General features: G+C 38.7%; 1 protein-coding gene across 1 annotated transcript; it reads right to left on the minus strand.

The window, feature by feature from the left end:
• Positions 1–1,972: 1,972 nt before the first annotated feature.
• LOC117981837 (nonsense-mediated mRNA decay factor SMG7-like) lies at positions 1,973–21,557 on the minus strand. The gene is made up of 19 exons (XM_034968048.2): positions 21,473–21,557; positions 16,350–16,459; positions 15,971–16,070; positions 14,511–14,636; positions 13,890–14,008; positions 13,334–13,553; positions 12,204–12,334; positions 11,060–11,209; positions 10,670–10,763; positions 10,087–10,273; positions 9,037–9,174; positions 8,637–8,781; positions 7,821–7,946; positions 7,097–7,257; positions 6,832–6,932; positions 6,632–6,748; positions 5,172–6,548; positions 4,863–4,964; positions 1,973–4,457 (listed from the first exon to the last, which is right to left on the minus strand). Exons 2-19 carry the CDS (start codon positions 16,379–16,381, stop codon positions 4,371–4,373), a joined length of 3,513 nt encoding a protein of 1,170 aa, XP_034823939.1. The 5' UTR covers positions 16,382–16,459; positions 21,473–21,557; the 3' UTR covers positions 1,973–4,370.
• Positions 21,558–21,605: the final 48 nt, after the last annotated feature.

A 21,605-nucleotide genomic window follows, 5' to 3' on the forward strand; every position in this document is an offset into this window, starting at 1 on the left:
AAACTTACTTATGTATTTCCAAATAATTTCAAGTATGTATTAAGTATGCAATCTATTTGTACGATGTATGATGTCTACAATTATTTTGTAATTGTACATCCCCTATCACTTTTAGGATAAATGTGCAAATCTTTAAGCGGTGTCAGATAATGTTGTATCATAGACGTTAGAAAAGCTTCATTAAACGATACTTTTTATTCTTATAATATGAGTGGTACGTAAGATTGTAATCCTTTTGGAGGTACATAAAACTAAATTAAGTAATATGACTAAAAAATAGAACTATCTTTCAATTTGTAGTGAAATATTGTGGCCAAGTCCATGAAATCAGGTTGTAACAAGAGTTCGTTTATTATTGTAATATTTATGTATTATACAAATTTAAAATGATAATATTTTCCGTTTACTTACTGTTCAAATCATAGTTTTGCAAAATATCTTTACACGCTTGCGTTTGTGTTATGAAAATTGTATGACAAATTGTGCAGCACGGTTAAGTGGGATTTTTTTTATTTGAACAATTTTTCATACAAATATTTGTAGTAAGTGAAATCTTTTAAGTTTTAACCTTATCTACGTAAATAAATAATTAACTCACTAAATTGTGTATTATTTTGCACCAACTGTTTTATAGTCTAAAATAGCAAATTATATGTATTTGCTACATAATGCAGTACATAAAAAGAGGTTATTTATCTGAAGTCTCGGATCGTAGCAATACAGACGAGGGCTACTATATTCCTCACCACGCTGTTATTCGCCCCGAAAAAAGCTCGAGTCGCGTTCCGCGTTCGAATCGTGACCGATGCATCGGCTAAAACCGCGGATAGAATCCTATCATTAAATGACGTACTTCATACTGGACCTAACTTACAGGCAGATTTATTTTTACTTTTATTAAATTTTCGATTATTTCCAGTCGCTATGACTGCGGATATAAAGCAAATGTACTTACAAATTGAAATTTTGCCTCGTGATCGTAGGTATTTAAAAATCCTCTTTAGATTTGACGCAACATCTTAACATGTGGCGGACTACTTATATGAATAAAACTAGGTGATGCCCGCGTGGATTTAGGTTTTTAAAAATCTCGGAACTTTTGATTTTCCAGGACAAAAAGTAGCCTATCGGTGGGAGCCCGTCCCCGAGATGCAAGATATCTCAGTACCAAATTTCGTAAAACCATTTAAACGCATGATTCTTTAAAAATCCCGTGGCATCACTGAGATTTAAGAATGTGATTCCTTACAGCATCAGGGATGACGAGTTGGGTAGTCGAGTTCAACGATATTCTTCACTTGGTAGGTACCTCCAATATCAATTTATAACCGACAGTTTCTAAATTCCATCAGTTTAGGTGTGGTCCCCTGCAGCATCAGGATTGAGGAGTTGGAATCCAATTTTTTAATGGAACAATGTTGCAAAGTTTCTCTATCGATTCAAAAAGAAGCAACGCAAATCGGTTCAGTAATCTCAGAGCTTTTGGTGTACATAGGTTAGAAAAATACAACTCCTCCTTTTATGAAAGTCAGTTAAAAGTAGCCTATGTTACTCCCTGGTTAATCCTCTACTTGTCTGTACCTTAAAATTTCTACGTTTTAACTTTTAATTAAGTTACGGTTATTACCCAAGAGAACTTACAGCTACAAATGAATATTTATATTCTAACCGAACGTAGCCTAATATTAGATTTTAGCAAATATAGCTGATTTATTACATGTAACTATCAAAAATAAGGCGCAAGTGCAATTACTACCCCCCCATCTTTCCCCACCTCCCTCCGGTTTCTCCAACTCATCTACCCGGTTGCGGTTCGTCAGCAAAAGTGATTCTTACCGTTTTACTTCTTCTGTGGTACTGAACCCTCGGTGTGCGAGTCTGACTCGCACTTGGCCGGTTTTTTTTACTTTACGTGGCATTGCAATGCATGCCGGGTACAGCTATTATTATTATAAATAGTAAATAAAAAACATTGTATGTAACAAATACAACTTTATTACAAAATATCCCGCATCAGTTACTTTAATTTGCTTTCACTTATCACAAAAATATAATGCTTACAAACATTATTAGAACACTAGTAAATAATGTGATCGCTATTATCGTCGTTACAGTGCGACAAGCATCTTTTGGCGCGTGGCCAAAATCGGAACTAACACCGCCATCTTGTGAAGTGTCACGTTGTACCATTATATTTATACGTGGTGTTGCTAAGTAAAAAAAAAACTGAAATTCACTGTTTTATGCATAAATGTGTCTGCACCTTATAGCTATATTTAGCACTAGGTAAATCTAGTATTTGAGCGGGTGAATATAATACTTAAGTTGCAAGTCCATGGCCTATCAATGGTTTTTATTATTCTTTTCCGATTTGGGAACAGGGACGGCTTTTCCAATTTCTCATTCAGTGGAAATTAGATATAACTTACTCGATTTCCGACATTGACATTTTCAATATTATAATCCCTAAAGTTGAGGAGATTTTATTTTCTGGCAGTCTTTGTTCTACAACTACGCCCCCCTGCCACTGTCATTCAAATGCCAAAAGAGCCTTATCGTACTGTAGTTATTGCGTGCGACGCGGTGTGGTACGGGTCGTTATTGCTCAAATCCCGACTTTCTGAGAATAGATCATACCTTAAACTTCTAAGTTCTTTGGGAGAGCGGCGCACGCAGAGTAGGTGCAAGTTAGTCGTACTTATTCCCAGTGTGCGCTCCTTGGAGTAAATGTATTCTGTGGTGGGCGCGCTCCCATAGTACTTGGAAGGTGGGAATTTTTCACGCGTGTTCGCACGAGTCAATTTCGTACGAAAACGCATTCGAACTAGATACCAGAGTTACGAAATTTTGTCTTGGTACGGAGTTGTCAATCAATGATGTTTGCCCTATCATATAAAAGACATTAACACCAGTCGCCATATATTATATGTAGTATGTAAGTTCACATGAAAAGGGCCTCGAATGAGCCACCCGAGGCGTGTAACATGAGTGTGTAAGTTGATTTTTATTTACTAGTGTTGTTTAACCAGACAAAAAATTACAATACAATAACTAAATAAGTACAGATTATAAATACACCATAAGACACGAATAGTACACTATTTTAATTATTTTACAGTAACATAAAAAACATTAGAATTTACAGTTAATTTATTTGTTACAATACAAAAAATTATTTGGGATACCAAATTATTTTTCCTGGTCCTGGTCAGATATGACCAGGACTTTCTCAAATTACTTGTCAGCAGAATTACGGTGTAATACCTAAATATATATACCTATCTTGACTGAATAGACTGAGTAGTAGGCATACGACGGTTACGCACTCATTCGATCCGAGTCCGTGAAAATACGTTCCTTTTTGTTTTGTATGGTAGCTTATGACATATGTCGATGTCGTAGATATTTTTTATATCCGTATTTTCACGGATTGGGATCGGATGAGTGCGTGATCGCTGTTAGTATGAGATTTTACTTCTCACCAACGTTGATTGAATGCGAGTCGGAACAAAATAACGTCAAAGTAAAATAGGCCTAAAGTTTCTTGACTTGAAGTAAAAATTTTAGTTCCATAGATTTTAATTCAGCAACGTTTCCGGTTGGAGCGCTGGCTGTAGATAATATGAATCAATTTGAGCGTTAAAATAAGGCACTTAAGGTCCATTTTGTTTAACGTTGAAGTGTTTCTACCCTCGAATACTATAAATACGATGTGTGAACAGTAAAAACCTAAACCTCGTTATGGATTGCATCAAAATTCAATTAAAGCTGTATAAAAAAAAGTATTCCTCCCACGTACTCGTAAGATGTATTCTCAAAACAAAAAAAAAATTCAATAGAGCGTTCTAAAAAGTCGAAACAAGGTTTTACGCCGTCCTTTTTTGAAAAATATAACATTCAATTCTCTTGTACACAATCTCTAAACTAAACTAAATTAACAGATCTAAATCTAGTGCTATCCTTTTCCGCAAGCAACATTATGAAAGGGATAGCAATAGATTTAGACGTGACATTTTAGTTTAGTTTAGAGATTGTGTACAACGGAATTAGCCACATTATCATATTATTTCTCATAAGTACTTTAAGAAATAAGAATTATTTTTAGTATTTATTTTTTATTTTGTAAGCGTAAAATAAATGAAAATAGATGTCACTATTTTTAAAACGTCCAACACTAATTTCGTGGCTTAACACAGCTTACGTGGGAGGTATGGGGGTATAAAGCTTTGTGAAAAATCCCACAGGTATAGTTTCTGTTTGGAAGAACGTTAGGTCGCATTCATGTGGTAGAAATTGTACAAATAGTACGACATTTTTGAGACCTTTTTATTATTTAATAAAATGAGATACACCGCTTAGTTAAGTTAGTGTCAGTGTGGCGCGGGCGGCTGCTTCATTTGTTTCTGTTGCTCGAGCAGACGCTCCAGGGGCGAAGGCCCGGGGCCCGACCACAGCGACTAAACAGAAAAAGAAGTCTTGTAAGGAGTTTCACACAAATAATATGTCGAACAGAAAAGCAAGGGTTTCACACAAATAATATGTCGAACAGAAAAGCAAGGGTTTCACAGAAATAATATGACGAACAGAAAAGCCTTGAAAGGAGTTTCAGACAAATAATATGATGAACAGAACAGGGCTTGTGGTTTCACGCAAATAATATTATATAGGTGGGTTTTTTTCTAGATAAAACTAAAAACGATTTGCATTATTAAGAAAAAAAATTAGAGCAGAATAACTCCTAAATAATAATAAATAATAGAACCACTTGTAATAAAAAAAATCTATTTCTATGAGAATATTTTTATTAAAAGTGAATTTATGAAAATGATTGTCATTGTACTTGAGACTATCAATCAAATTACCTGATGGTGCGAGCGCGGCGGCCACGCGGGCGCATCGGGCGCGCCGCTAAACAGGGAATACGTGCTGCCTTCGCCCGTCGCAGCCGTTCCCGCTGATACACCCTGTTCATAACATTAAAGACACATTCAATTGAGTATTTTCCTACTTTTGAATTTGATAAATATTATTACTTTATTATTAACTAGGATAAAAATAATGACGTACGCTGAAAAAATATTAAAATCCAACAAAGATTTACAAAGTTACAGGCATTTTAATATTGGAGTGCGAGGGTCTTCTATAAAATTGAACTGCACCTAAAAACTTACCACAGTATCATCCAACGTTTTCATAGAACCACTTTCTCCACCAAAAGTTTCATAATTCAGATTTCTTTGCTGCAGGTCCAAAACATTAGAGCTGAAGTTAAGACCTACATCCAATTCCTTAGCACCCGGATAATTCGGTTTGTCCATCATTTTCATGTGCATGGGTGGGTAGCCAATTTTGTTGAACTGAGGGTACATCGTCGAATCATAACTCACAGAAGGCGCGTAAGGACCGAAACTGTTCAACGTCGAATTAAAGTTCGGTGAGGTAACCAAATTCTGCAAAGTTTGCATTTGGGGCTGCCCTATCGCTGACTGAACGTAATTAGGAGCTAAATTTTCAGGTTTGCTTTGTCCCAAACTTTGTAAGTTTTGCCCCATATTTGGCACATTTTGACTCAAATTTTGCCCCATGTTTGGCACATTTTGACCCAAATTCTGCAGACTTTGCCCTTGCATTTGGTTGAACTGCACATTTGTGTATGGATTGGGTATATTTGCAGGTAGCGCTGAATAAAAGTTTGGCATATTCATTGGCGGTGTAGAGAAGTGTTGAGGGTTGAAATTGGTTTGGTTTTCGGGCTTCCACCACGATACGGGTTGTTGAAATCCCTCGTTTTGCTGTGTCGGCCAATTTTGGTGCGGAGGCTGCAAGTTGAAAGGTACATTGATATTATTTGGGTTTTCATCCTTGAATTTGTTATCAACATACTGATTGTCTTGCGCGTTCTGCCAATAACGATACTGATTCGCAAACCTTGGTGGTAGATCGTTTAAGAAATTCTTTTTATCACCTGATATTTGGTAGCCGTGGTTAGTAAACTTGTGACCATCTTGGAAAAGTTCTTGGCGGGAGTTCTGTTTTTGTAAAGCCGCAGTCCTAACGTCTATTTCCTTAGGATTGACAACTGGGAGCCTTATTCCTTGGTTGTTAGGACTCGGCGGTTGATAAGTTGGATTGTAGTTGATTCCTACATTTTGAATGCCGTAGTTCTTTTGGAAGTTCATCCTCTGGCCTTCGTTGTAGTTGGCTGCGGGTAAATTCGGCCAATTAGTGCCTTGGTCACGCTTTTGTTGGTAGTTTTGGGAGTTACTGCTATTGTTTTGGTTAAATTTTGCTTCTTTTTTTTCCTCCTTTTCTGGTTTCTTGGGTTCCGGGTCTGTGTTTTGCAAGTGTGGATAACCCGCGGATTTGTCTTTTAAAGAGAGAATGCCACCGGTTTTTCTTCCAATGGGTAAATTGGCGAGGCTTTTGATTGCTTTAGGTTGTATGACTTTTGGTTTGTCGTCTTGTTTTGGCGTTGCGCTGGTTTGTGATTGGTTGTCGGCAGCTTCCGTCAGAGATTCTGGGGTAGGAGGTGGTGTTACGAATTTGACCTGAAGTAAAGATAAAAACATATTCAAATCGGCTAAACCAATAGCGAAAAAATCATGCCCAATGTCGAGCAATGGACGTCTACCTGTTTGTTAGTTTCCTCCTGCTTCCTCATGATGGCGGCCATGGCGATGTTGACGCGAGGTTTTCGCGCTTCTTTCTTGTCTTCAGCTTTACTGCTCTCCGGGCTCACTTCGTTCTCCTGTGTATAAAGTGTTTGTAGGGTAAAAAATCTTATGTTTGTTTCAATTACTAGTTTAATTAGTAGTTTATTGAGAATATTACCTCCTGTGTTGGTTCCTCTTGTGTGGTGGCCAATGCGCGTTCTTCTCGCGCGCGCTCCAACGAGCCTTGAGGCTTGAGGATTCCTACACGTTTCTCACGAACTGTTTGATAATAAAATAAGTTAATATCTATACAAATAAAAACGAATCGCCGAAATGTGTGCACGAGCATAATTTCCGAATAACTCACCAAATTGGTTAATTCTTTTTTGTTTTGTTTGAAATTGTCAGGACAAGGACTTTGGAAAAGTGCTAGACATCCTTACCCTTTTCCCTAAAATCAGCTTCAGAGATGATGACGGGTGGTGGCGGCGCGGGCGGCGGCGAGCACCGCGACTGCGCGTGTGCTGTGAGATGCGCCACTAGAACTGATAACTGATCACCGTCCACTGCGCTCGCTGTGAACGTCACCGACTCCTCTTCGGTCCTAATAACGGGATGAAATACAAGTGTAACGTATATGTTTTGCTTTTAGAGTTTTAGAGTTTATGGTCTTTGTTATGTGAAACACTTTGTTTGTGAAAACCGGCCAAGTGCGAGTCAGGCTCGCGCAACGAGTGTTCCTTAATACAGTCATAGTTTTTCGTCATTTTGCACGATAATTCAAAAACTATGATGCATAAAAATAAATAAAAATCTGTTTTAGAATGCACAGGTAAAGAACTTTCATATGGTACCCCACTTGATATACGCTTGATCTTACTTCGAAAATTGAAAATACTAATTATTATTAGTTCATGACCATAATTTTTTTTTTGTGTGATGTAACCACAAATTCACGTTTTTCAGATTTTTCCCCGAACGGCTGCTACAAGGCCTACCTACCTGCAAAATTTCATGATTCTAGGTCAACGGGAAGTACCCTATAGGTTTTCTTGATAGACATGAGAGACAGACAGACAGACAACGAAGTGATCCTATAAGGGTTCCGTTTTTCCTTTTGAGGTACGGAACCCTAAAAAAGCTGTAATTAGTGAAGTGTATACTCACGTGTAAGTGAGATGCGTGGGGTGGTGTTCGGCCAGCGTTCGGCCGAGTCCCAGCAGGCGCCCCGCTCGCACGCGCTGCTCTAACTCAGGCTCGCCGATTAGAGACAGACACGATATGCCCGTCGATCTGAATGAAAAAAAAATTACAATGGCCTAGCTGATGCTTGTGACTTCGTACGCGTGGATTTAGGTTTTTTAAAAATCCCGTGGGAACTCTTTGATTTCCCGGGATAAAAAGTAGCCTATGTCACGCTACAGGTCTTACACTATACCCATGCAAAAAATCACGTCAATCCGTTGCTCCGTTGCGACGTGATTGAAAGATAAACCAACAAACAAACACACTTTTGCATTTGTAATATGGGTAATGATTATTTTCGCAAAAAATCTATTAGTAACTGTTGGGGACTTCGATGGCCCTCATGAATGGTTCAGTAAGTAAAACATTGCTTATAATGAGTTAAATTAGTATACAGATGTAGAATAGGGTGTCATCACTGACTGAACTGAATTTAGACTGTAGACCGACGCACGCGCGGCATGCGAGCACATTTTTAATCGAATTGGCGGGGTTCGCATAATGTCTGCACACTGCACCTGATGCACGCACGCACACACACATTCTTCCTAGCGGCGCGAACAGTAACTAAAAAACAGTTTAATTTATAATATGATGTAGATAATTTACACAGGAAAGTAAAACAATTCTTCACAATCCTCATTCAAAAGGTTGTACCAAAAAATGCAAACTTTCTAGACTTCTAAAGACATCTCCTTTCTAAAGAAGATTTAACCCATTTTGATTGATTGAACATACCCCACGTCATCATCATTGGAGTCTACTTCAGGCACTTTAGTGGAATCCCAGTTGCTGTGGCTGACGAATTTGAGGCCTATGAACGTTTCTTCCAGAGGCAGGAAACCATGAAGCTCCTCATCTTCAGGCAAAGGCACTGAGTCATCTAAATGAAAATAAAAAATTGGTCAAAAGCATGTCAGATCACTACGTAGTAGAGTTTACTAAGTAGAGTTCCCTAGTCATGCTAAATTAAATTTAACGGTTAACAGTCGTTTTTTTCCAAACTTCAATGATTTACCTCAATTATCTGAAGGGTTTAAACCAAATTTTTTGGGCTCTCGATTATAATGCAAAATTAACTCTCTTTTTTGCTCTGCTTCTTAGTTTGTTATTTGTTTTGTAAATTAAACTCACTCACACTTGTTATGTTTATCAGCCAACGGGCCGAGTTTGTTGAGTACATGCGCGAGCGCAGCCCATAGCTGCGGCCGCGACACCCAGCCGCTAGAGCTCACCGCCTGGGGGCGCGACACCAGCCACTGCAGCCACACTTTCACTGCGAAAACGATTATTTATGGCACTAGTGCACAAAGTACAAAATTAAAGTCGAGGCATACATTTTAATATCCGGAGTCACTGAAGCCCAAAACTACGGACGCGATACCAGCCATTGCAATTTGAGTCACACTTTAACTGCGAAAATGGTTAGGTATTTTTGGCACTAGTATGCAAAGTGGCAAATTAAAGTCAAGATGTGATTTTTAATTTCCGAGCCGCAAGCGGGTGATCCATTTAAAAATAAAATATTATGAGATAAAATTAAGGACTACTTACTGTTGTTCCCAAAGTTTGTACGGTCACAGAAACTCTTCACGATATTGTGGATACTTTTCAATTTCATCACCCAAGTTTTGAAGGAAATCACAGTTCACGACAGTTAGGGAACCAACAAAACGTCGAGGCTTCACCTGCACTCAGGCGTCAAATGTTACCTACATTTAACGCGAGGTAGGCTATGAAACGACTAAGCAACTTTAATTTAGGTCATACTCAGCCTAATATTTGACAGATGTCGATTACAGAATCAAACCGAGAATTCCCTCTCTCTAATTCACTCTGCCATTATGACTCCTATCGAGAAGTTCCACAACTCCCACGTAACAAACTAGATGTCACTGTACGAAGTTCAATCACGCTAGAGAAGTTTTCCTCAATTAACATGGCATGTTTTAACGGGCCTAACCTTTATTCGGCTCACGTACGCATAACTCCCACAAAAAAACTAGATGTTGCTGCATAGAGTTCAACCTCGCTAGAGAAGTTATCATCTACTAACAATGGGTAAGTTTTGCCTATTTTGCTCTTGATTCGCTTCACATATTCCTCAGATAAAAGAGTTTCAACTTTTCCTCCCCTGCCCCATGTGAATCCTCAATTCAAACGGAGCAGGTCAGCTAGTAATACATACGTGCAGGCAAAGCTTTCTGAGGGAGTTCGTCAGTAGTATAGGCGGGTAGTAGCAGAGATAGAAGTGAAGCCGCTGCTAGAGAGGAAGCCAGTTGCGCCGCCGTTGCTTCGGCTTCACTCAACGCATTGGCTTCTAGTGAGAAATCTTCTGTGGTAGAGTGGACTACCCATATTATAACGCAGGCCATCTGCAAAATAGACGTGTTTTTAGAACTTTCTAAGGTATTATGATTACTGGTATGTAGGATGAGTTATAAAACTAGTTTTAGAAAAAAAAACAGGGACAGCAAGCTCTTAGAAAGGGTGGACACTTAATTCAGAATCACACTGGGGAATAATTCGCGCAACACACTTTCATTGGAATAGCAAACAGTTGATTTGGTTTAATAAAAATATATACTTAGTAGCCTGCAAATAAATAACAATACTGAATAACAAAGTTGTTGTTGTTGTTCTCTATGACTCTTGTACAGCATTGAAATAATATAGCTGCTAGAATTCAATTCTACAATATTAGTTTCAATTCTATTGTACAAAAAATATAAAACCGACAAAATATGTAATTGTATGTAAACAAATGTTACCTTAATAAGAGTCATGGAATCAAAGCTGTCTGTGGCGACGAGAGGCGACAGCGATGAGTTCAAGATATTCACTAACTCAGCCGCTGTGTCTAGTCTGAAACAAATTGATTGGAATCCACAATTTTAGTAAAAATTAAACTTCTGTTAATAATCTCTATAACCTTTTCATTTCTTTAAGTTTCTTCGTTAGCGAATCAGTAGGCACTAGGTAGGTATTTTACTAATATAGTGAAAAATTACGTTGATCGAGTTGAACAAAATAATCACACGTATCCTAACAAGGTAAAGAACCCTCGGTGCGCTCCGACTCACACTTTGCCGGTTTTTCTGTACCTGGCAAGTACTATTAAGTATTCTGTGGTACATTTCGAATATAGAGAAATCACTCACTGCTCCGCCGTGCGCAAGTAGTGTAAGGTCCGGACTAGCTCGTTGACGTAGGTGTGCGAGTCCAATCTGTCGGGAACTGCGGCGGGCTTCTCGGGCGTGGTGATCAACCCTGGCAGCACGGGTAATGCTGGCGCTTCCTTCACGTCACGACTATCAGACACACAGTCATCTTTATTTGAAGCGAGGTTAAATACAATTAAAATTCTATTCATTTTGAAAGCCTCACATTAATGCAACACTAATAATCCATACTAATATTATAAATTCGAAAGTGTGTCCGTCAGTCTGTCTGTCTGCTAGCTTTTCACGGCTCAACCATTCAACCGATTTTGACGAAATTTGGTACAGAGGTACTTGCAACTCGGGGCCTTGGACATAGGCTTCTTTTCATCCCGGAAAATTTAAGAGTTCCCACAAGATTTTTAAAAACCTAAATCCACGCGTACGAAGTCGCGGGCATCAGCTAGTTAATAATATAATTTCAAATGTGTTTAGTTTTTTTTTTTTTTTTTTTTTTTTAAATTTTGTGATTTGCGATCAGTCCGAGGACTTTTAGCAAATTAGGTGTAGGATATTGTTTGTGTGTGTTTAGTGAGGTGGTTTAGTTAGTCACGTCCCTCTTAAGTATGTCCTGTCGTAAATGTTGCTGGCACGCACCAGTATGCCCTCACACACAATCACGGTATAATGAAGAGTGTACTCTTAACTTTTAGAACGTGAAATATGGCCGATTGTATGCCCAATAAATTTACGGCCGGATTCTCGTACGTGCCCACCCATCTTGCCAGAGACGCGCGCGTATGAATTTGAATGTTTTTTTTTAGTATGAACTTAGGTTAGGTTATAGGTATGAACTGCTGGACATAGGTCTGTTGTAGGGACTTCCACACGCCACGTGGTTTGAGTGACTGTGGTTAATTGGTTCATTCAGATTCATACGCAAAGAATATTAAACTTTATTTCTATAGAGATAAAACTTAAAATCGCCTGAAACGCGACCGCATCTGCGTGAAAAACTTGGGACAGATCTGACCCAAATCACCGACATTCTTGGTCACGTGCTGGGTCGGATCTCACCCACGACGTGGCGTTTTCTATTGGAAATTATTACAAAAAGATAAAAATAATATAAAAAATATCTCACCTAGCAGCAGCAGCAAGGGTCCTGGCCAGGTTAGCGGGCGCGGGAGGGAAGGGCGCTCGGACCAGCAGGGAGCGGACATGCCAGTACACGGCCGCTAGCCGCCGCCCGCGCCTCCACGCCACTAGCGCCAGCTGCCGCCAAAACATACATACACCATACAACAATACATACACAAACTATACCTTGTCCCTAAAAATAACAATGTCTAAGCAAATGTAACTCAAGCTCCAAAAAAATGAACACGTGCGAGTCAGACCCGCGCACTGAGGGTTCCGTACTAGAATCGTATTTTATCGACATTTTGCACGATAAATCAAAAACTATTATGCCTACAAATAAATAAAAATTTGTTTTAGAATGTACAAGTAAAGCCCTTCCATATGATACCCCATTTGGTGTAGTAATCTTACTTTGAAAGTTGAAAATAGCAATGTTAGTTCATGAACACATTTTAATTTTTTTCTTGTGATAAGACCCTAAATTCAGAGCTTTTAGATTTTTCCCCTCATGTCTGCTATAAGACCTACATTCCTGCCAAATTTCATGATTCTAGGTCAACGGGAAGTACCCTGTAGGTTTCACTGTAGGCTGTAGGACAGCCAACAAAGTCCTTTTGAGGCACGGAACCCTAAATCAAAATACAATACATTTATCAGTATGTAAATATAGCTTTGTTATTATATTTTATTGTACTTAGCACCACTAGTATCTAGATTTTTAACATTCCGTTATGGGATTCAGTATTATACATTTAATTTTACCGATTATTTTAAGGTCACTACGTGTGACTTGACTAATAATAATGAAGTAATGACTTTAACATAATTAAGTATATTTTTGTAGTGCATCTGGTGTTAGTCAGAAGCTTTGGTGGCTTCACCGGCATCATTATTATCTGTCATAATTAAGAACTATTTTACTTATAGATATATAGAGCAGCTTTCACATTGAGCACTATAAACATACACAACTTACCGTGGTAGAGCTTATTAGATGAATATAGGCCTATGTCCAGCAGTGGACGCAACCAGGCTGATTGATTGAATTGACATTGAAAGTGTGAGTGTGTGTTTTGATGTTCAAATAGCTGTGTTGTTGTGTTTAATTGAAAGCCATCACAGGGGGCATACCTGGTTGTATGGTTGTCCAGAATGCACAGACACGGCTAGAGCGTGTCTATAGAAGGTATGAGCCACCCTCAGTTGGTGCCTGTACCGCGCTAAGTCTCCTAGATGTACGAGGCAGTGCTGACTCGCATAGCGCGCGGCGCCCGCTCCCCCCGCGTTTATAGGCCCCACCCCCGCGCTCGGCTCCCAACCCTCTACCGCGCCTAGCAGCGACGCGCGACGCCTGGGGACAAAATTATTATTAAGTACAAGGCGACAAGGCTCTTTTGGCAGTTGAATGACATTGACAGGGCGCTAGTGGAAAACAAAGGCTTAGACTATTCAAACAAGAACAAAGGGGACACTTGACGGCAACGTTAGTTCCGATTTTTGCCACGCGCCAAAAGAGCCTTGTCGCACCGTAAATATATCATCGACGTCGTCATCGTCAACCTATACACGTCCACAGCGGGATTTGTCTCCTTAGAGGATTCCACACGCCTTCCATAAAACTTATTATTTTGAAGAAATTGACATACCAACTTGGCCCTAATTACTAGAACAATGAGCGACAACCTACCTAAATGGCAGATCCAACTTGAATGTGGTGCAGATCTGGTGCAGTAGGCACAGGTAGAAGCCCACCGCAGCCTGCAGAACCCAAGACAGCATTGCCTGCGCCTCGCTGCGTAGTGCATTCTGTGACCAACAAAATGTTAATGATAACAAAAGTGAGTTATAAAATCAATACTTTATAATTACTATATAATTATACTAAGAATTTTTACCTACATTAATTTAAGATCTCTTGTTTTTGTAACCTGTCATTTGTATTTTGTGATGCAATGCAATAAAGAATATACATACATACATACAATAATCTAAAAATGGGTGTTTATGTTCAAGATTTGGCACAGAGATTCTAGACTTTTTATCCTAACTATTTAGATGGGATAAAAACCTAATCCATGCATTTAAAGTTTTTACCAGTTATTATTTTTGAGCACACCCACTATGCACCTTTCACACCTTTCTAAGGTTGACTAGGAGATGAGGTCTTCAAGCCATAGCACAATAAACAAGTCGTACAAAAGTCAGACCCTTTTGTATGACTTATTGGTTGTGCATTAAAGTAAAATTAAAATAACAAGTCGCAAGAAAAGCTAGTATATTGATATGAAAATAGTATAAATAGACAAACCTTCCTATCTTTTGAAATAGCTTGTAAAGCCTCAATCTGTTGCTTGAAGCCTACATTCCAAAGGTCTTGTTCCACTTTCTTTTCCAAGGCATAGTCCAAGTCCAACACCAGAACCTTTTGATATACCTGAAATCAGAAATTCTACATGAAGGCACATTAAGCCACTTTTGTCAGAATCTCTATTACTAAATCTTACTCTTATACTAAAATATTGTGAAATTTAGTGTGTCAGTTTCTAACTTGGGTCTGTACTACATATAGTCAGCAACAGGTCGAGATGGCAATCAGGCCCCTACACCCCACACACCCATACGGGGCTGTGCGGGTGTGCGGGGTGTTCCCTCCCCGATTGCCATCTAGACCTGTCGCATATTATACATGGTAACATGATAAAACTACATAAATGTAAAAGTCCAAAGTTCCATCCATGTCCATCCCTTTTGAACAGATTACCAACTTAACCAGACTCTCTCTCCTCGTATTCCTCATTGTTGAGGGTTGTGACTAGGGTTCATGATTTCTCGAGCTTATCAATTTCTCGGGTCTCGAGAATTCTCGAGGCTAATTTCTCGGGTCTTCTCGGGTTGTCGAGAAATTTACATTTACGTACGGATTTGCATATTCTTCGGTTCCAATAATGCGATTAATCAACAAATTCAGTGGTTTCCTCTCAAATAAAAGTACCAAAATAATTATAAGACTTTTATTGACAGTCTTCAACATAATTAGCTTCTTTTTCTTAAAGAAAACTAAAAAAATAAGCTATTCTGACATTTGTGACTTATACATATATACAATTACAGCACAAGCACAGCATTAAAAAGAAAAAAAAATCAACTCAAAACTTCTAGCTTCTTTCTTTTAAACAAAACAAACAATAAACAAAAATTTCAACATGAAAACGTTAACCTTATCCTAACTTATAATTAAATTACAATCACAGCACCATTTTTGGCATGTTAATTAGAAAAAAAAATCAAATGAAATTTTTGCATTTAAAACAAACGGCAAACGCAAATCGTTTTATTTTATAATTTCATAGACTCAAATATGATTTCTCGAGTTCTCGAGTTTTCTCGAGCTTGATTTCCCGGGAACAAAGCCCAACGATTTCCCGGGAATTCTCGGCTCGAGAATTCCCGGGAATGAACCCTAGTTGTGACTCATTTCCATTATGGAATAATGCGAGGTTTCTTGGGATAGTAATAATAATGCAGTGGATTCCCAGATCCTTCTGCATATCACCTTCAGAGAAATTATCACTCAAATCTGATAATAATTATTTAACCAAAAAGTTGATTGAATGGATTGTGTGAGATAATAATACAGTAAGATGCCAGCTCTGCTGCATTCTTTCACTGGTGGTTTACTAGACTTCAGGGCCGAGCTTGGATTGCTGGAGTGACGATTCTGGTGGGACAGGGCTAATCACCCTTAATAGATGGAAGTGTAGGTCTTACTTTTTGTAATTGCTGCTGTGTTGCCCATAACGTTTTATCTTGTAGCATTGAAGTCCCACTGGTAAATTTTAATATATTCTGTTTCAACTCATCTGCTTCTCTGAAAAAGATATCATATTTACTCATATATGATAGCCAGACTCGTATAAGAAAGTCAGAATCAATGAAGAAGACCTCATATTACAATATACATAGGTTACATTTCTATAGTCATTAAGTAATTAGAAAGCAGAGATTATTAGTCAGAATAAAATGACTTGCAGAATACTACCCTAAGTCATATGTAACTTTTTAGCACGTAATTTCCAATTTTATGTTTACAAGCAATAATGTTAAATAAGTATGACAGAACGATACAAAAGACTGCAACTTTACTAACCTTAACATTTGCACAGCGGCGTTTAAAACCATTTTGATAGAGGCTTAGCGCCTCGGCAAATTGTCATAGCATTCCAGAAACAAATAATAAAATAATGTATATTGGGAAATAATATGACGGTTTTACATTACAATAAAACCGATATTATGTGCCGAGAGGGAAAACATACAGCATTTATGTATGAAGAAGCAATTATGTACTCACCGCATATATGCGCGCTTCATCCATAAACATGTATATTCCTATGCAATAATGTAGTTTACCTTACCGGATATAGGGGCGCTAGTGTCTCACCCAGCAAGGCAGTGAGCCGCTGCCATCTTGGATGTCATAGTCTTCACCAGGAAGAAGTTCCTGCAATGCTGTATGTTTTCCCTCTCGGCACATAATATCGGTTTTATTGTAATGTAAAACCGTCATATTGATGTGCCTCCGGAAAACATACAGCATTTATGTATGAAGACGTGTTTGTTATCTGCTGGTGAAATGTATTACCCACAACGCTATGATGAATCAAAGGGAGTTAATCTGTCAATTGAATAACAAAAATATTAATCGTTAAGTTAGATCAAATAACCACGTCCCCTTCATTCATTGTCACCTATTAAAGTTATTGTTATTTCTAACCAGGGTTAATAAGTTAAAATATAATGTCTAAAAGACAAACAATTTAAATGATTTATGTCTGTAATTTTGATAAGGATTACTAAAACTCAAACCAGACCATATAATGATTATATTGAAAAATAAGCTTCAGTTATTTTGAGATCTCCTCCGGGCAATAATGATTTCAACAAGAGTGTCTGGTAATCTCCAGTTACCACGAGATACGAGTATATCGTCCATTGATTGGTTATCTGTCCCCAAAGAAACTACTGTTGATCCACTGATGAATCCCTGGGGATACAGGAATGCTGCCACATTGCTTAAGAACTGAACTGTTCCAGTGATCTATTACAGTACGTGATGCGGCTTCAGTTTCATTACAGTTGGTGATAAAAAGATTACAATATATTTAAATTCTTAACTTCATTCTGCTTGACCTATTTTCCTGTGTCAAAGACATACATGTAGTACTACTGTAGTATACTAGTACATTAATAGAGAATTATGTTTTCTGTTATACTATTATGTTTTGAAAGTGTCCATCCGTATTTATGTTAAGAGTGTCAGTCTTTGGGCCAAATAAAGTATATAATATATTTTTCCCGGTGACACAGACTTTCAGTTGTCAACCCTTCGTTCCAGGGCAACAATTGTCCATATAGGTTCGTCTAGATATCTCGGGAAGTGTGTGCTTAAATGAGAGCTTCTGTAGTTAGCGCTTGAGCTCTACCTTAAGGTCCTGTATGATAAATGGTTTAGTAATTTTGAGTTTAGCCACGTCAATAATTGCCTAGTGTCCACATGTGGATCATAGAAAGTTAACCGCCACCAGGTTTCGCACCAGTTTAACCATTTTTGATGTCTGGTAGGTAGGTAGGACAAAAATTGCTCCCAACAAGCACCTGTTCTTTACTTCTCGTATAGACTACTCCTTTATTTGGGCACCCATCCTCAATTTTTTCAGCTTCCGTGTAAATGTCTGGTGGACACTGTAATGTCGTGACATCTATCAGAGTCCCTGATAGGTTCTATAGTTCATTTGAGCTCTGCTTTCAAATCTTGAAGCCCAAAGGTCTTTCACGTGCCACATTTAAGTACACCCCAGCTGCACTTGTTCAAGTAAGTCAGTACTTTTGGCAATTAGTTTGGAGAAGAAAACACCCATGCTAAATTGATGTCTCAATGACCTGTTGAAAGCATCTATAACTTGCTGATCAATCTTTGCAGTCGATAAAGACATCACACCATCTTTATTCCCTACTACAGTAATCTGTTGTGCTGCAACCAAATCGATCTCGGACGGCGCTTGAGGGAAAAGATGACACTCTGTGGGAGGTTTTCCTCGTGACAGCCTTGAGCCAATAATGTAATCTGTTATGTGCGGGAGTTCGATTGTTAGAATCAGTAAAACCCACGACTTTGTTCATTAAAATGAACGTTAGAAAGAACGAGTGAGTGAACGAATGAGTGTTCGATTGAACTAAGACTTGCGATTTTTACAGAGTTCTTGTGCTGTCTTCAATTGCCACTATAACTGCATAAAGTTCCTTCTATTGCTGTGCTATCATTTTTGATGCACTCACCAAGTTTCTGGCATTAATTTCCCGTTTAATTGGGCACTAAAAGCCAATCAGAGGCATTATTCGCCAAGCAGTGGATGGCAGGTTTTAGGTGTACATATTGGCAGCCTGAGACATGTGGTTCCGCGCCGCCATGTCATTCCCTGTTCCACGATTGTGGATTCAGCAGTCTAAAACATATTATCGAAACGTTTGAGGCGTATTTGGATCTGATCAGAATGTAGTCTGCTTCTGGGAGTTACTAAACTGGCGAAGTCTGACTGTCCTAGCAACCGTTGCATTTCGTGAAGAGTGATTTCAGATATTTTCAGTAATAATTCTCTCAAAGGTCTCGTTGATAGTTTTTTACTCTTTATTATGGGCAAGAACATTGAATTTTCTTATAGTCTGCCAACGAATACCCAGGTATTGTAGGTCTTGTGTGAGTGTTAGAATTGACTTTTAGTAATTGATCCCGATGTTGCTTAACTTCGGTGATCGGACGAGAACCGGTGTCTTCAACATGGTATGGACGTTGGCTTTTGGTAATTGATCCCCCTGCCCCGAAGTTCCAAGGACCTCACGCTTCCGCAGCGTGAAGGCATAACCTGGATTGGTCTTAGTTGACCAGAATTGCCAGCCCAGAAGTTCCAAGTGCCTCACGGCTTCCGCAGCCTGAAGACATAACTTGGATTGGTCTTGATTGACCAGAAGGAAGTCGTCTAGGTAGACTAGCACTCGACATTCCTTCGCATGCAAGGTTTCCGCAACCGAGCATGTTACAGGTGGGGCGCTGCCGCCAGACCCAAAAATTAGACAGGTTGTCCAACTTTTGTTGTAGAAAGCTACGAACCGGTATGACAAATCAGACGGGATAGTTTTGTTTCACAAATTTGTTTCGTTCTCGAGGGTCGAAAATCAGACGCATCGATCGAACGTTTTCCTTCCGCAGAAAAAGCTCGGGGATAAAACTGGGCATTTCCTTGTGAACCACTTCTACTAGTTTTGGTCCAGTAATTCTTGTGTCATTTAAGTCGTGACAGGTGACCAGGTTGCATGTTGCATTATTTGTTTTGTGGGCATTACCGGGGGTAGTTTCTTGTATTAGGGTATTCGAAATACCGTAATTGATATTTACAAAAACTGTTTGCACCAAAAGCTTGCCAACGATATTAGAATGTCATTACATAACCTGTAACATATTGTGTTGGATAGGTTTTTCAATTGTAGGCATTTATAGCTGTAATATTTATAAATATGGGCCACCAGGGGATTGCATAAACGCAGTGAGTGTTGCTTTATCCAAAAAGAACCGCGTCACTATTGTTAAAAGCCAATCCGGTATTTGACAACTAGTCAAATCAGTATCCTATAAAGCGTTAAAACACACGCTCAGCACGCGAGGCCCCATGAAACACTGGCATGTGACGTCACAATGATTTGACGTACTTTTCCAGCTTAATCAATAATTTAAAATGGTTATCACACCCAAAACTAACAAAGGGTGCGGACCTCACATATCAGATATGTGAGGTCCGAGAGGCTTCCAGTGGAAGACCCTCCATTCAGCCATCACTGAGAAACCATTCACTTTTGACATATGCAAATACCGTATCCAAAATTTCCTTAGAGTATTTAAAATAAACATCTCCATGAAAATTCTGTCTGATATTCATCTCCTGCGCCTTACATAATATATTATGCTATACATTCGCCTGTTACCCAAACAATTTGTAAAGTTTGTTCTGATAATTTTTAAGACAAAGATGATTTGCTGAATGTTATTTATTTATTTAACCATCTTTATTGCTAATCATTATATTCAAAAGAATAAAAATGCAGGAGATACTTAGACCAAAGGGCGACTTTATCATCTGAATGTTTCAGTCATTTATTAAAGGGGGTATCTGGATTCTTAACTGAGTTCTGTTTGGTATAATAAAGCATTGGTGGTAACGGCCATGATGTCCTCAGTGGGGCCAAATAAGTGTTAGCTATTGTTTAGTGAGTACAGTTCTCCGTTATTTTCAGTTTACGAAACCCCTTTAAATGAGCAATTTAACCAATGTCTTGTTATAACCAACATCTCGCCACGTGGGTGAAATAAAATGTTATCATTCGATTCACTGGCGTAAAATTTAAATTGCACTCAATTAACTTTGTACATAAAATAAATAGATTCAATAACCGATTATAGGTAACCATTGGGACTTTTCCTCGCCAAAATTTGTATTAAAGAAACCTAGATCCAGATTTAGATTTCGGTGTCGGTGTCGACACGTTCGTCAACCAAATCGCCATTTGTTTAATTTGGTTTCTCAATTAGCATCTCATTTGCATTAGATACACAATATGGTAAATGCATTATAAGATATGTAAGAAAACTCACCTGGTTGTATAACGCATCGATCCGAGGATCGATCGTTACCTGGTAATTTCTCGCCGTTTCTCTCGGGAGTCACTCTCAATCCTGCTCGTTGCTTGAATCGCTGCTGGATGTCGAGGTATCCCCTTTTTCAAGAGCCCTCTCAGGCACCAATAAGCGCGAAACACCAGATCGATTAGCTTACGTAGCCTATCGACATTGTTCGCGCACGTGGGGTCCAACCAAAATGTCCCCACGGTAATATTACGAAATAATAAGAAAATATATATCATGATCACCGTATTATCACATTTATTGCACTTATTGAAAATAATTTTTTTGCAAAGGAAGACGGATTAACGATATAATTTTAGATTCGACGCGCACGCGGCGAAAGTACACAACGCTATGACATCCAAGATGGCAGCGGCTCACTGCCTTGCTGGGTGAGACACTAGCGCCCCTATATCCGGTAAGGTAAACTACATTATTGCATAGGAATATACATGTTTATGGATGAAGCGCGCATATATGCGGTGAGTACATAATTGCTTCTTCATACATAAATGCTGTATGTTTTCCGGAGGCACATCAATATGCAAAATCTAAACACGAACCATTTCCATGCAGTTAGTAAAATAATAAAGTAAATAAAATAAAATAGTAGCTAGCGCTGACTTTTGCTGACATTCTGACTGCTTCTGTAAGCTGTCAAGCGTCAATCAA

Source organism: Maniola hyperantus, chromosome 4, assembly GCF_902806685.2.
Source record: "Maniola hyperantus chromosome 4, iAphHyp1.2, whole genome shotgun sequence".
Classification (NCBI taxonomy): Eukaryota; Metazoa; Arthropoda; class Insecta; order Lepidoptera; family Nymphalidae; genus Maniola; species Maniola hyperantus.